The following is a 16,832-nucleotide window of genomic DNA, read 5'->3' on the forward strand; positions in this document are numbered from 1 at the left end:
GAGCTTTCCAAGGTCCTCAAGCTCTGTAAATCCCAATGAAAAAACGTTCCAAAGAAGCTTTCTCTCCACGACTGGTAGTATTGTTAATCCCGTAGGGAACCATCAGTACTCCTCTCAATCACACTCCCAGTTATGCAAATCACTTGCACATGATATTCATTGGGCACGGTTGATAAGCCGTTTATAATACAGATAATTTCAATAGATCATGAATGGCTCCCTATTTTCAAACCAAATTGAGCAATTTGACTACTCGACCATTTTTTTTACTGATGCTTATTTACGATTGAGAACATGGAGATCCCATTGCCGGTTTATAGTGATAAAATCGAAAACCAAAAAGTTGAATGTCATATTTTGAATGACGTTTTTTTAGGGGGGATTCCCCCCCAAATCCCCCCCCTTTTTTTACCCATTTTTTTTTTTATTCCCGGACCCCAAAATAAATATATAATTAAAAAGGAGGGTATTCGACATTTTATTTTTTCAACATTTTTTTTTCTACATTATTGTCATTCGACTTTTGTTTTCGACATTTTGACTGACCACCCCCATTGCCATTTTCTGCTAGATCTTTTCCATGGGCATGAACTATTTGCATGAACAGGTAATCCTTTGAAACATTTGCAAATTAATGTAGCATTTACTGTACACTAAACCTGGTGTGTCATTTCATTCACTACAACGCCGGAGATGCTGCATGCATTTTCAAGACCTGTGGGCCAATTGCAAACACACGTGAGCCAGCTGGAGAGCTCACAGGCTCGAATCCTGAGGGACGACTCAGCCCTGTATCCCTTCAAGGTCGATAAATTGCAAAGCATTAAAATGTGTAAATATGAAAAACAATTGCTATGGCACATAAAAGCTGAAGGAATCGATTTTTATAGCTGAATGCACAGAAAGAAAGACATCTCAAACCTCATAGCTTTGATCAATGTAATTAAGACATCAAGCATTCGGGCACCTGTTTTTCCTTCCTAGTGCAAGTTAGTGCAGTGTACACATTTTCTGCTGCTCACCATATACTCACATTAGAAACTAAAAACAGGAGGATTAGTGACAGCAAGTTAAACTGCATTTGTATCCTTCCCAAAACGATGAACGTTTTGAATCCTGCTCATTGCCCACTGCAGCGTTAAATCATGCCTCCACAAACTTCGGTCAGAAGGGGTGCTTGAAGAGAAAAGTCTGAAAGTCTGATTTATCGGTACATTTTTATTTTATTAAATGCTACTTGATCAACCTTACCAGAGCAATTTATTCAGTACATTTAATAAACTGAGATTTAAAACACTTTGTACCTCATTGAGATTATGGCCGTGCAGTAAAGGTGGTGATAACGGAATTGCCACCACCTTTAACGCACCAACATATTCAGACTTTGGCGGGGCGGGTGAGTAGAGGAAATACCTCCAGTACTTGGCAGGTGGTTTTTCCTACACTTTACCTCCAAAGAACTGGAGGAATTACCACCGTTGGCAGTCCCTCCAAATGCCAATAGGGCCCTATGCGTCTCCATATTTTCATGAATGGCTAGAAATCTTCAGGATGTACCGTTAGTTCCGGTGGGCAGCATTATGGCGGTAACAGTGATGGAGTCTGACAGAATTACCACTGGTAATTCTACATACACGTAATGAGGGTATTTGAATGTACTTGATCCAGTGACTGTACCCCCATAAGGTTTCTGGAAATAAAAAAACATTCCTGGTATCTTTCCACAGATATCACCCCGCCGCTCATGAAGGGGGAGTGAGGTAAATTCCTGGTCAGGAGTCGCAGTGATGAACTAAGAACGCACCATGGTAGTACAGCACTCACAGTGAAGCACTTCCAAAATTGTGCTGAAATAGTAATGGTGTTCCTGATAAAAGCACAATTTACACCTGGGGCTCAACTGAGTTCGAAATTAAAATGGGTAAACCATGTTTTGGTGTCAGAAAGCTAAATTATATGCATTTTCGTTTACAAGAAATATGCAAAAACAATTTGTGTCTTCAGCAAACAGACTGCTGGAAATTGATTTAAATAATAAGGGCTACACAGAGTATAAACAGTAACGAGCTAATGGATTGTCATGAAAAGAAAAGTTGGTGCCTAAGCCCTAATAATCTAATGCGTATATAAAGGGTAAGTATTTTCAATCTTAAGGTAATGGTAAGGAGAAAAAAATAGTTTTTAGCAAATAAAAAAACAAATGTCAAACGTAACTAATTTACACCGAAAGTCACGTTAACTGTAAAAACTAATTACAACCTAAAGAAGGAAATTAACTATTCAAATTGTGTCCTTGCTGTGTCTGAAAAAGGGAATAGGCTTCCAAACAAATGTACTTTGTTTTAAAAATGTGTTAGCGAGGTTGAATAATTTAGAGAAATTGGGGTAGGGGTGGGGAGACTTCCCGATCCTCACATCACTTCTTTTGCATTTACCTATTTCCATCAGAGATGAAGGGCCGGACTCGCGTGAATCAGTCCCGAATACTTTCAAAACATTGGGCACCTTGTACTATTAAGCAGCCTTCTAACCATTCTCTGGCCCCCTGAACACTATCTTAAAATCAGCTTGATCGTAATAAAACGTCATTTGCTTTCTTCATGTTCAGCCAAGTTATTTTAAGTAAGCGTGTTTTACTCTATTTTTTCAGTATTCTTCATTTTGTGGAATGTACATACTGTGGGGGCACAGACAGCACAATGGAAAATGCACGCTGCATCTCCCTTTGTGCTACAGTCAACAGTCTAAAGAAGCAGGCACAGAGCAGCCGGATAGCCAGGGAACTGAAGATGGTATCAATGTTAGCGGATCAGGCAATTATTGCCAAAGCACCCACAGTAAAGAGAAACAACTACTCCCGGGATCAGGGATCAGCAACACCCATGATCCCTCACTTTTGACCAAGTTGTTTAGGGCTGATGAGAGTTGTAGTCCAAAACAGAGAGCCAAAGGTTGCAGTCCTCTGCTCGAGACGAGTACTGTTATCCATGGTTCATGATTGGCACATGACTGGTAGAAATGAATATGGGAGCCTTTCAGGCTTCTACTTGGAAAGCAGAGACAACTCTTTAAACAACAACATAGGAAGATGTATAGAAGTGATATGAACGAGAGCCCTGATATAATGACATTATGCCAGAGTGGCAACCATTACAAATGCTTGATTTCACTCAAAACTGAATTGCGTCTAGCCTGGTCAATGTGGATGTAAATAGCTACATGGTAGACGTTATAAAAAGAAATCGGAATATACTGCCTGATTCATGGAATTATTTGCGTGAAAAACGCAGATTAGCGCGCCTTTCTGTCCGAAAATCCCCATACTTCAAACAGGGATTTTCGGGCAGAAAGGCGCGCTAATCTGCGTTTTTCACGCAAATAATTGCATGAATTAGGCTGATAATGTTGACTGGGTGATGCACTGAACATTTATTTCATATAATTCAATGAGAAAAACATGTGTGCCTCAGTACACTGAAATGTATTATTCTTTGCAAAAGCGAAGGCAACTAGATCAGAGATGAAAAAAAACAGGCAAGCCAAAATTGGGAACTTGAGTACTTACGTACATTTCACGGCATTTCTGCGAGCAGAAAGTACTATTTGCCAAAATTTCAGGGAATATAACAATCATGTGGGTTCTGAGGGATGAGCAACACAGGAGACACCTTGATATACGCCTTCAATTCCTGGACATTCCCAAGATGAGCTGCCATCTTTGTTGCACCTTTAGTGAGTGTATGCAGCTATGAGTCAACAACAATACAGTAGTCAACGAGCATTTGGGCCCAGTCCCAAATAAAAAGTATGCACAGGTGTAACAAACTATTTTGCCTATCAATCACCAGCCAATTGCCAATTCACACAAATGGTCTTCCCACTTTCCTGTCCACTAGAAAGCCCAGGTCAGTGGCCTAAAGTATCAAAAACGGATGCATATGGTGCGTGCTAATCAGCCCCTGGAAGGCACCCGGCGCTCCAATGCTTGCTATGCAAATCCCATGCATACATGCCATTCCGTTTGCAATGTGAGCACAACCGGTACTAAAGGAAATGTCACTATTAAAAGTGCTTTTAAGATTTTCTTTCATTGAGCGCGCCAGTTTTTCCAATAGTTTGTGCGCCCAATTGAACTGCCTATTTTCCACACAAGTTAAAAGCTCTCGATTCATAAAAGGAAATGCAGTCATCCTTGTATAGGGCCCATGCCTACATGATATCCTCTTCCATTATGAAATGGGTGCATTTTTCACATATGCAAGTTGCACATCTAAAACAGGTGTAAACAGGGCGTTATGTGCCCTATAAAAACACATCACACCCTGGCGAGCACTCATTGTTGGCTTCATAAATGGGCCCTTTACTTATTTGGGGTCTTAAAATGAATAAACCCCAGCTGTAATTTCATTTAGCATTTTTCTGGGCCTTTTTGTAGCCAATGTTTTCATATCATAAATCCAATGTGAAAGAAACGCGTGCATCAGCACACTAAAGGGTACACGCCAACCCTAGCAAAAGCTGTGGCAGCTAGATCAGAGATTAAAAAGCCAGGCAAGCCAATATTGGGCAACTTAGTTTAGAGTGCATTTCACAGTGATTGCCTCTGAAGTGTGAGCCAGGCATGGCCACTCCACAGCCACGTAATAATGAAGGGGTCGTTTGTGCCGCAGGGGCTTTATCCCTGCCCTGGACATTGGAATAAGTTATGGGCAGCAGCACTGTATTACCAGTGTTAGCAATGTTGTAGCACAGTATTCTTTCCGGAAAACCAGGAAAAAGCTGCTCCTGTGTGTTATTTTTACCACTGGTGCAAATTATTTATATTATTCATAGGCAGAAATCTATCTCATGAATACTAAGATAGCACGAGTAGAGCATGGATGATCCTGCGTCTTACTCTGCACACATAAGTCATTACTGCCCTCATATCATTTTGGGACTGTGGTCGGAGTAGAGTATTTCGAGATGCCAATGTAAGCTGTGCACAAAGTGCTGTCCCTGGAAACCTCTGCAGCCTTTTTGATATGAAGGAGGAAGCAAATTGGAACATTTCATTCTGGGTATGTTGGGCGGCTTGCATGGGGTGCTGGTGTCGGAACAGGGCATGTTAAAAAACCCTAAAAGGGTGTAAATAACGGACGGGCTGCTTACTTAAAGAAAAGGTTCACATGGGCGAATTTGTTGGGGGGCCCTAAACATAACCAGGTGAGAAACTTGGCAGAATCATTTTCCTACATCAACCCCACTTTGTAGCGCTGCCTCCGAATCATCTTAAGTGACATTATATAATACGATACACTATAACGTAGCAAAAATTGCATTATATGCTTATGGAAAGCACACTCACTACATCATACCAACACAGTCCACACAAGGGAAAAACTAAACATTTGGCTACTGCCTGACAATTTGTGAATACACGCTTTATTCAAAACAGACATTTGACTCCGCGTGGAACAATACGCGATAGCTCGCAGCATAAGCTGCATACTAGGCAGGAGAGCAAACCTCACAGGTGGAGAACAATTCATGCAACACGCAGGCCCGTTTCTCTAAATTACAAGAGCGCAGAACAGATGGAACCGATCTGGCAGGGTTTTAAGTGAGCTCACCAAAGGCTCCCGATTGACAGAAGTGGAAAGTGATCCGCATATATACACAGAGCGCGCGCAGCATAGGGAATCAAGCGTTATCGCAGGATTCTGCTAGAAGGAGGAACGAATGAGATTGCCTAGCGACCACCCACTCTGGAGGTCTACTGTAGTGGACGCACCACAGTATCGAACATATGATGAAAGTCAAATGCTGGGGGTGTTAGGGAAGTCCACGTTCTTTTCCTTAAATGCGTCACCAGGAATGCCATGGCCCTTAGGGATTCAGGAAGGACAGTACTTGCAGATTCTCCTCGCAGCTCCTACCGGTGTCTGATATCGTGCTGTGATCCACAAGGAGTCACAAAGAACAATGCTTGAGGAATACACTCCCCTGGATTCCTAGGTAACAAACGTGCTATTATCCCCATGAATGAATGACTATGAAGGACTGGGATCAGTAGTGAAGGTCCATCCCTTTATTACACAGCAAGTCTTGATCAATGCACGGTCAGGACGAATGTGTGGAGGTGTTTATTGAGCCAACATCCAGACAAGCCTGGAAGTGGTTAAGACAACATTGGTAGACGTATTTATAGCCCCGAATTTGGCTTCAGTTTGTAGTCCTGAGCATTCTCCTTTGCTTCCTAGGACTATTTCTGTACAATTTCGGAATCGATTCTGAGCTTGGAGAAGCCAATCCCCTTACAATAGGGGTGACGCTGAGGGCAAAATGCAGATTGCATTCAGAGTCTAGGCCTTCACATCAGGGAAGGGCATGCGTGCCATAGAGATAATGGCGCAGGATTAACGCGCTGACTAGATCACATAATTATGCATGTGCATTGACAATGAGTCAGGAGTCCGATTATGCTCAGTACACTTCTCTTTCCTGCCAGTATCGAGCTAAGTCTACCTCAAGTTAAGTTCTCCACATACCTGTATTATAAAGAGTGGGGGAGAGGGGGTTCCCACCGAGGAATTGAAAGTGGATCTTACCACCACTAAAACTCAAGTTATCTCTGACATACACGGAACCCTTGGGGGGAATATTTGCATAGCGCTGTATGGGAAAGCCATCCACATTAATGATTTGCTATATATGTCTCCCTGTATCTCTTCCTCCAGGTGTAAGTGCCCTCTGGAGTAAGCAGTTCAGGGAATGATAAATGGAGCGATGGTAGACCGGCACATACCCTTGATTTGCTTTCTTCAGCCCCTCCGCCATTGAGGCTTTACCCAGCTCTTAAATGCCTCCAATACAAACATACCTTGTCTTTCCTACCACTTTCTTCCTTCTACCTACACTCCACAACATAAATATTCCCCTTCAGCACCTGCCTCATTTAATAATGTAGTTTGTGTATAGCGCTAAACACCCACTGGTCTCAGAGCGCTAAAATAACATCAAACATTATTATCCCATCGAGTGCTACTCAATTTATCGACCTCGAAGGATGAAAGGCTGAGTTGACGCTGCCACAGCAGGCTGCGCATAGATATCGGGCAGAGCGCTTAGCTTACTGTGCTATCTGACTGCTTCCCCATCTACAGTAGAAAAATGAATGCCTCGAGATCACACCACCCACCCCCACGTCGCTACATACAGCAAGAGTGACAACACCCTTGCACCCCATCCCCTCCCCCAATGATTATCCATGCAACATATCCCACGTGACTTTTACCCCATCCCTAAATCTTCTGCTGCTCCCCCACTGTGGGGAACAGTGAGTACACCAATGCCTCGGACTGAGGCCCCAGTCAGCATTGAAGAAGGGCAGGAGGCAGCTGGGCTTAGCACAGCAGCAGCTGTCCGACTGAGCTACTTCTGCACACTTTCCCGCTGAGGAGAATCTACATGGCACAGTTCAGTCCCCGAGGGCTGCGCAACTGGTGCAGGCCTCTCTCCTGCAGCATGTAGTACGGGAAGCCAGCTGAATTTGGCGAGAGAAGCCTGAACTGGCATCAATTCCTAGACACATGCAAGCGACAGCACGTGCGAGTCCTCAATGCATTTTAGTGACTTCCTTGTATGTGGCTTACCACTCCAGCGTTTATGAGCTATAATGCTCCTTTGTCATGACATGGAAAGTGTTAGAAACCTCTTCGCAAAAGGCATAGGTTCTACCTGTGTCACTGCACTGGTTTACGGTGGTGTTAAACATATGTAAAATCTTCAAATATCTAAAACACGTGGAAGTGTATTTACACAATGGATTTCTTTCTATGCTCTGCTTTCCTCTATTTTAAATCCTTTTTGCCTCAGGGAGTTTTACCCAACAAAAACATCCCCACACCCAGATTTGCCGAAAAACACAAACGCGTCCCGATGCTTTGATTGACAGGCCAAGTCTTTGTTTAAAGATTGGCAGGGACAGCTCAGGAGCGTCTGCTGGGAAATATGCGCCAGGCTACTGACACACCATTGTTCGGAAAAAAACAATAGATACACATGGAAAGACTCTCAGGTTATCAAATTAACTGTTGGTGCACCACGCCCATCATTATTGTGCAACTGCACGCTACTGGAGCTTTGCACTTCTTACATACAGAAATCCTTTGTTCAGTCCCTCACCTGTGTTGGAAAAGATCAGCATCTTGAACCCCACCCAAGTGGGTCCTCAATGACCAAAGAAAAAGACCAAACTCAATGGGAGCGCCCATGGCTATCTATGAAGTAGACGCAAACAAAGGATCAGCCACAGCCTGCCTAATGCTCCACTCATGACCGACATGCTTGTCCGTTAGCACGATCAATGCCTACTCGGCAATCAAGAATGTGGACATCTTCAAAACCGGGAGGCAGAATGATCCAGAAAAACTGAGGGTGTCATGAAGACCATCGTTAATTCAGAAAAGTGCCTAAAACATATTTGTTCCACAAGGTATTATTCCAAGCAAAGTCTTCCCATTCCATACTACATTTGCCCCATCAGCACTCCCATGAGTCCTTCCCCGGACACGATGCATCCCCTGAATCTCTGGTCAACCCCGTTATGCAACCAGGACGCATGAGCAAGGACTCATTGAGCAGCAAGACACAGGCACTTATAGCAACAGCCAGATGTAAAAGTACCTCACACAAAGACCAATTTTACATGCTACAGAAATGAAAATTCTGTCTCGTTATGAATGTACCCCTTTTTCGGCTTCCTCCTAACCTACCTGCCTCCTTTGCTCCTCCCCCTCCCACTCACATTTTGGAGTGGGTGCTCTGAAGCAGATTTTTTTTGCTTGCGGTGCATTAACAAAACAATGAAAAATACACTTGCTAGCGCCTCCTATGAAATGTTGTAGGAGGTCCTGCAAACATGGACGGAATATGCACAATTGGTTTGTGTACGGTTATACGTGTGTATGGAGTGTAGCCTAAGGGGTGTTCATCCTCCAATAAAAGTTTTTTAAAAAATTAAATGTATATTATACCAATTGGATGGAATACTGGAAAGCTAGCTTGAACTCAATGCAGAGAAATCTGCAATACAAATGGTCTTATCTGCAAGAGTAATTCCACTAGCCATCATCATGGAGAAAAACTTTGGCAACTGGGCGCAAGAAAATGGCTCTAAGAAATCACTTGCCTTGGTTCGTGCGGAATGTAGATGCGAGAAAAGGATCCTTCATTTGGCCAGCCAGGCCATATCACTCAACGCAGGGCAACTATTTGAAGGAGCGATACATCGTCTCGCAATGGGATATGCTCGACAAGACAGTCAAGGAAAAAACCTGAAAATATTCTGGAAGCTTGTAGCAAGGGATTCTGAGGAAACAGAGAAGGACAATGGAGGATGAATTCCCTCGGAAGTTTGTATTTCCCACTTCCAATGAGGGCTTTATGATGCAGAGAGAAACATGACTCCAAGGATCCTGAAGGGAAGCAAGGTCCAAGACACTATTCGTTTTACCCAGGAGGAAATTACTACTCGACTGAAGACCCTGAAAAAGGGACAAGCCGCCAGCCTGGACGGTTTAAGGCCTGAAGTGTTTATTTGGTCACAATACTGATGGCTACCAGTCCCAGAGAGGGCGTTCAACGCTATTGTGCATGAATTAACCCTTCCACCCTAACTGAAAAGAAACAGACTTGTCCCGCTGTTCAAAAAAGGAGCTGTGGCAGACCCCAATTCTTACCGCCCAATAGCGCTCATCAATGTTTTTAATAAGATGTTCATATGCTGTTCGGTGGCAAGATTCGAAGAATGGGCTGAGGCAAAACTCCTCCTCCCGGACACCCAGGCCGGTTCCCGATAAAGTTTCTCCACCATGGATCAATGCTTTTTATTAAACACCATTGTGGAGAAATACACAAGAGGGAGAAACAATCAAGTTATCACTGCCTTCTTGGACCTATCAAAAGCATTTGATTACATAAATCTAAACTTATTATGGAAAAAGCGGGTCCGGATGGGGGTCCCTACAGGGCTTCTCCAATTAATACAACCAATGTATGAAGATACCTCAGCCACGGTCCGGTGCTCAAGGGCACATGAGTACTGAAGGGATTTTATGACAAACACAGGTGTGTAGCAAGGATGCCCCCTAGTCCTTGTGTTTCTATAGGACTTTAATCCTCACAAGGCATCGCCAAGGCTAATTCCACTACTTTTAAATGGAACTAAATTCGGCACCCTTTTCTACTTCAATGATAAAATTAGAATGGACTAACGCCATGAGGACTTCAGCAGAGTTTGTATTACGCTGCCACTTTTTTTACTGCCCACGGGCTGAACTTGAACCTGTCAAAAACAAAGATCATGGAATTTGGCAAGGGAGGTCTGAAAACAAGTTGGTCTCTTAACAGCAAACATGAGGCCATCATGTTTACAAATACTTAGGTACACCTTCTCAAAAATGGATAGCTGACATAGTTACATTACCATGGTGGCTAAACCTAGCTCCCTGGGTGATGTGTTAAGGCAGTAACTGGGAACTCTTAGCCTGACTTGTCAGGCCCAAAGGAGATTATGGAGTTCTATCTGAGCAGGCAGCTTTCCCCCTCTACAAACCCACATTTGGAGAAGGCTATGGGTGGGATAGCTTGTTTCCTTTCCCTCTGAAGCACCCCCTAACTTGGTATACTAGTGGGATCACTTTGAAGAAATGTTGGGGGACATTAATGCCCTGAGTAAGCTCTCAAACACCCAGCGAGTGGCCCAACTTAAACAAAGGGCTGCTGAAATAGAGTTTGGAATAACCCAGGACAGAATTTCTCATCCTTAAAATGTTACTGTCTTGATTCTATGCATCCAACAGCACAGACCTTGTAGGGTCTATTAAATCTGCTGAGTGCCGAAGGAGAATACTGATGGTCTTGTTAAATGCCCTTCCCCCTAAGAGCTAGGATGAGTTGGCTGACTTCAAGCAGGATATGCCTGTGCAGAAAAGAAGAGTTGATGCATTTTTGAATTATTTGGATTTTAGGAAGAAATGGCTCAGACTACATTTTATTAAAAATAATATCAGGGCATGTACAGGCGAAATGACGATGTTCATGCGAGGTAATGATGTAGACTTTTTATAAATATTTTTTTTTATTATGTAAACACAGCCCTTAGAAGAAGGCTCTTGAAGAAGATAGCTTAAGGTTCTTATGCAGGAATATAAACCTTTTTAAGTGTGGGTAGAAACAATGCTGCAGCTAAGGGTGAAATGTATGTATAATTACTTGGTAATATCTGCTTTTATGTGTTAATGGTTAAATTAAGAATACATTTCATTTCTACTACTATTACTATGGATTTGTGTTCACCATAGACCCGTCCCATCATCCATCAGACCAACTTTGTTGATCCGAGTGAGAAGTCCACACAATTCCAATCATTATAATTTGAAATCTTGCCCCGTTCCTTGACATGTAAGAAACTGGCGATGAATAGAGTGGGACCTCCACCAAACTGGATGGCTGCGAGATAAAATAATGTCATCCTCATAATAAAAATCAACTATTTCAACCCTCATCATATACTTTAACACACCTCTCCAAGGACCTATGGTTGATTCCATTGAAATACATTCACGACCGTGTGCAAAGTGCTAAAAGCCTTCAAAGTGCATCGGTCCGAGTATAGAGAGGCTTTACAAGCACCAGCAACCCTCCATTTTAATTGGTTGTGCACAATGCTTGCCAATCAATTCAGAAGGGTAAACGACAGAGGATCCATGTCAAACTATACATGTGCCTTATATTGGAAGTGCTTCTCTTGTAAGCAAAAAGACACCCTGTAATGTCACACAGAACCTCTAGACAAACATGTGATTTGACGAACAGATTTCTGATTCAACACCCTCCCTCACACTTCTTCATTTCATTTCATTTTCAGTTAATTTACTTACGCCAGTATTGTCTGCACCTAATATCCAAACCAGTTCAGCATCTGTAATGGCGATAGACTAGCAACTATACAAAATTATAGCACAAGCCCCTTTCTGTTGTTCTCTAGATAAAGAGACCCACAATTCTTCATTTTCTGGTTAGTTCCTAAACACCAGTATTGCCTGAACCTAGTTTTCCAACCTGATGAGCACTCGGCATGGTGATTTACGAGCTACCACACATAATACTGAGCAATTTATGTTCTGCCCAAGCAGGAGAACTTAAACTAATTTCTTCCCTGCAGCAGCAAAGTTTCCATTTGAAGATAATTAGCAAGAAAAACGCTGATGTACAAACAGAGCTCTCAGAGTGGAGAATCTTGGACAGTACTAGCTATACCCAACCCCAACTTTCACATGGAGCCCAGAGTCACCACGTGCTACTCATTCTGCTCCATCTGTCAACCATAGACTGGGAGTTCTTTGGATCTTTGTTACCACCCTCTTTATGTTGTATTTGTAACCAAACACCCACACATAGAGAACGGGTTATCAACCATGAACCCTGAGGGCTTCACACCCGAGCGCACCTCCTGTGCCAAGTCCCTCAGGCTCCACATTGACAAACACCTCTCCTTCAAGACACACATAACTAAGAAAACTCATACTGCTTGGTATCAGCTCTCCCTCCTGCGGAAAGTCAAGCCCTTCCACCCTCTGGACAGCTTTAGAACCACTGTTCAAGCACTGGTCCTTTTCCACCTGGATGGGGGCAATGCCTTGCTCGAAGGCCTTCTTTCGTCTTGTGCACCTGAGAAGTGTTCTATATGCAGCTGCACACCTCATCAAGGGTCTACACAGATATGACCACATCACCCCGGACCTCATCGACCTTAACTGGCTCCCACTGTATGCATGAAATACATTCAAGTCTTTCAGCATCATATATAAGGCAGTCACCCTCAAGTCACCCAGCTAACTCGTGGAGAAACTCAGCATCTCCGGCGGACAGCACATGACCAGAAGCCAGGACGCGTGCAGACTTGAAATCTGCCACTGCAAAAAGGAAAGGACCAGGAAACAAGACTGCCTGTGCCCCAAGACTATGGAACCTCCTCCCCTTCAACATCAGACTCGCCCCCACACTTCTACAATTCAGAAAATAACTCAAGACCCTCCTCTTCAAGGAGTCTCTCCTCAGCACCTAGGCTATCACGTTGCCCCCGCGCACCTGACTCGCTAGACACCGTCCACCCATCTCGTCCCCAGCACCATGTACAGCTTTACCCCTCCTCAGTGCCCCTCTGTATCCTACCACCCGCTGTATATCTGTTCTGTTGTTTCCTCTGAAATGTGCTCTGTTATGCATCTGTATTGTTGTACAATGTGCTCAAGAAATACCATAACAATACAAATATTATTATTATTATATTATTATTAATAATAATAACGGAGAGGACATTTCAGATTTGTAATCTAGAGCATGGTGCCCATGACCCTACAAAGAACATTGAAAAAGAGGAACATTTACAGAGTATCATGGGAGCTTTTGTAACTGTTTCCTTGGGAACGTGTTGCTGACTGCTGGATTGGCAGAGTCCAATTTCTGGAAGGAGTGTAACTACACTAGGCAAAGTGGCATTTAGCCGCCACCCCTCCTGCCTCCTCACAGCAGGACTGCATGTGATGCTTTTAAGGAGCAATCTGCCACCCCCTCCTCACCCTGCTGCTGGTCGCCCTAGGCAGCTGCCCATTTGTGCCTTGCCTTACAATTGGCCTTGCACAGGTTGATGAAGAGAGGAGACCAGTGGAAAAAGAGAGGCAACCAATACAGTTCAGAAAATGTAGACTTCATGTGTGTGGCTCTGTAGGACCTTAGGGCTGGAGATTCTTCAATCTTTTTGGTCTATCTCAGCATGCACGTGCCTACAATCATCGCTGATTTATGTACCTGAAAAGTACCAGTAGCTTGAAAGACAGCCAAAGGTGCATGGACAATTTTCAATGTCAACCAGTCATTTACCGCTTTTTGGAATGTTCTTCAATTGAACGGAATTGCCACAGTAGTCTGGAACTTATTGAACCCGTTCAACAATTCACACAGGCTTCACAGGGTGGATTGGCTGCTATTGTGACATATGTCAATACAAAATGGCTGCACATTCCCAAAACAACTTGGCATGCCTTTAAATCTCCGTTTGCTGCCACTGGCACTTACTGTATGAAGGTATTCCATAGGCTTGTCCCGGGGGAGGGTACCCCGTATACGCCGCAGCCTGCTGGATTCCCGTACTGTACTGCGTCTGCCCATAAGCGGCCATCGTTGGGTAAGATGGGCTTGATACAATGTGAGGATAATGCCTGTTTATATGGAGGAGATACACAAAATGCACTTTATATCATGTGTTATAGAAAAGAAACATATGATCATATTTAACTTTGAAGGGAATAGGTGATATTAATTTGGGAAATGCAGGTTTTAGCAAGCAAAGCAATTAGTTGCCAAAGTTAAGACGTTGATTCTTATGGACAACACGCATCCGATTTCCATTTCTGTATCACCATTGTGTACTAATGTTTTAAATAGGCAGCAATACTAGTTAAATGCAAATGAATACACACCATATTGTTTTGAGCTTAAGCGGCTCAATACTGAATGAAAAAAACACTGTAAGCGAGCAAGGGTGTGACAGGTGCACCAATCTTTTTAACAATCTCCACCCTACACAATAGGGTGACACTTGCTGCTTTTAGGGGCAATTTGACGTCCCTGGTGGTCGCTCAGCATGTCATTGCTTAGTATTGACTTTCCCTAAAACCTGCCTTGTGTAACATTGTTCAGTTGTGAAATGCAAATGCAATTCCCCAGGGCAATTTGTATTTGGATAATCCATCCATATTTTCTCAATTTGTAAAGAAATATATATTTTGCTGATATTTGTTCTTTCAGGGGGTGATATATTTATATAGCTAATTCTTAAACACATATGAAGCATGGGGTGTATGCAATAATCCAGATCAGGAGTGGGTGGATCACGTATACATTATAGCTTGCAAACTGTTCTGAATCTAAATTTGCCGTAATGGAAAAGCGAAAACATTTGGAATCGAAATGTTCCCTCAATATACAACGAGTAGGTCAAAGAGTCACATAAAATGGCGTAGGTTGTGTTATAGGACATTTAAGGTGTCGATGGTTTGTCTGTATAAACTCCTCGCCATCAAATTATTGCATAGATTGCAATACGACCCTCTTTCCAGGTGGTATTGTTTCTCTGCTTATGTGCTCAGATATCACACAGCAGTTTGTCTTGAGGGTCCTACGGGTCCTGACGTGGAGGGAGGGTGTCTGGGGGAACAATGGGATGGGAACTGCGTGGTGGCTTTCTTGTTTATTTATGGTGATTGAAGTGGTTTTGACTGCTGCTCTTCTTTTTCTGTTTTGAGAAATGCTAATAAACTTTCCATTTTAAAAAAGCGTCACATAACTTGCAATCGTATGTTATTTTCTAACGTGTCACTGATGACGTATCACCAAAATCAGAGATGACATTTCAGCAAAATCAGAAGACATCACACATGCTTTGGTGACTAACAGCATACAAGAACTTCCAAATCTCACAGAAGCAGATAAAAGGCGGGGAATAAGAGATGCCCCAGGTGACCTCTTAAGCATACCTCTGCCACGGGTTTCTGTGCCACGGCATGCCCGACCAAGACTTCCTGGCTAAAGAGACCAAGGAGATGGTTCAGGGGCGTTGCTAGGGGGGGGCTAAGGGGGCTATAGCCCCTGATCTTTTGGTTGTAGCCCCGGATAGAATCTCAGGAGCTACAGCCAAAAGACTAGCTAGCCCCGAGTCCCAACAGTTCTGACATCAGCTTAGCCCCGGGTCTTTTCCAGACCTAGCAACTCCCCTGAGATGGTTCATCCCATAGAGTCTCTGAAGCCTATGCCTTTCCTATACTATAGCCTAGTTATAGGCTAGAAGGTTTACTCTACGCATTGTTCAACTTTCTCATTGGTCGGCATTTACCAGGCAGTGAAAGGATGCCCCGGTCTTACTCATGGTCCCATTTATTAGTGGCAGGACATCTCTAAATGCATGCTAGTGGTACATAAGGGCCTTAAAAGAAACACACCAGAAACAAAATGATATCATATGGTTATACCCAACAAAAAGTAATTCTCAATTTCACACCAAAGACTTGAGTCATTCGGTTGTATTTTTCCACTTGTGTCTCCCTGACCTTGCATCCATTCTTGGGCCAGATTTCCATAAAGAAAGCAGAGCACACATGCACTTGGCATGAATGCCATTCACACATGTAGACTTGCATTACCAGTCGCACAAAAGACATTTGCCCTAGCGCTGCTGATGAAACTGATTTGTTCATGCGCAAAATGCATCAGAGCTCCACAGTTTGTTTGGTGATCCGGCGCCTCGGCTTGACAAATTCCATCGAAAGATCCACGCACTCGATCCCTGCCACATTCCAAGGGCATCACTCGCTTTCGCAATAACCTTTTAGATTATCCTTCGAAAACGTGCCTGTGATACTAATGAAAATCTATCACAGGCCCTTCCTGTTGCACCATAGAAAGGTGTGTTGTGCCTTCCCTTTACACGTTTCTAAAGATCGAATGGTGAGCAAAGAATGTGCCCATTGTCCCCACCCTCTCCACCTGCATTCATATTTTTATAAGTTGAAGACTTTGCGAGCGGCTGCAACACCAATGTTACTTTAAGCTTTTATTTGCCAAATGCAGCCTTCCTTTTGCCATAAAGATGTGCGTGTCCCATCTCCTGGGGATCCTCAACTAATTCCCATCTCAGTCCGTGCAAAAGCCTTTATGCTGGCCACCTATGCAGGCTCCTGCTTCAAGTGCAGCTATGGCAAAAGACCAGAGTTATGTGATCTGGGGCGCTG

The 16,832-nt window shown here is 43.4% G+C and overlaps 1 protein-coding gene across 2 annotated transcripts in view; it reads right to left on the minus strand.

Moving 5' to 3' along the window:
• Positions 1-16,832, minus strand: part of EYA2 (EYA transcriptional coactivator and phosphatase 2) — a 319,923-nt gene that overhangs the window by 189,752 nt on the left and 113,339 nt on the right. For both annotated transcript variants that reach the window (XM_069651298.1, XM_069651299.1), the window contains exon 4: positions 14,122-14,264. In XM_069651298.1, coding sequence (XP_069507399.1) covers positions 14,122-14,264 — 143 coding nt within the window. The remainder of the gene's footprint in view (positions 1-14,121; positions 14,265-16,832) is intronic.

This window comes from Ambystoma mexicanum, chromosome 3p (genome assembly GCF_040938575.1).
Source record: "Ambystoma mexicanum isolate Mex_15411 chromosome 3p, UKY_AmexF1_1, whole genome shotgun sequence".
NCBI lineage: Eukaryota > Metazoa > Chordata > Amphibia > Caudata > Ambystomatidae > Ambystoma > Ambystoma mexicanum.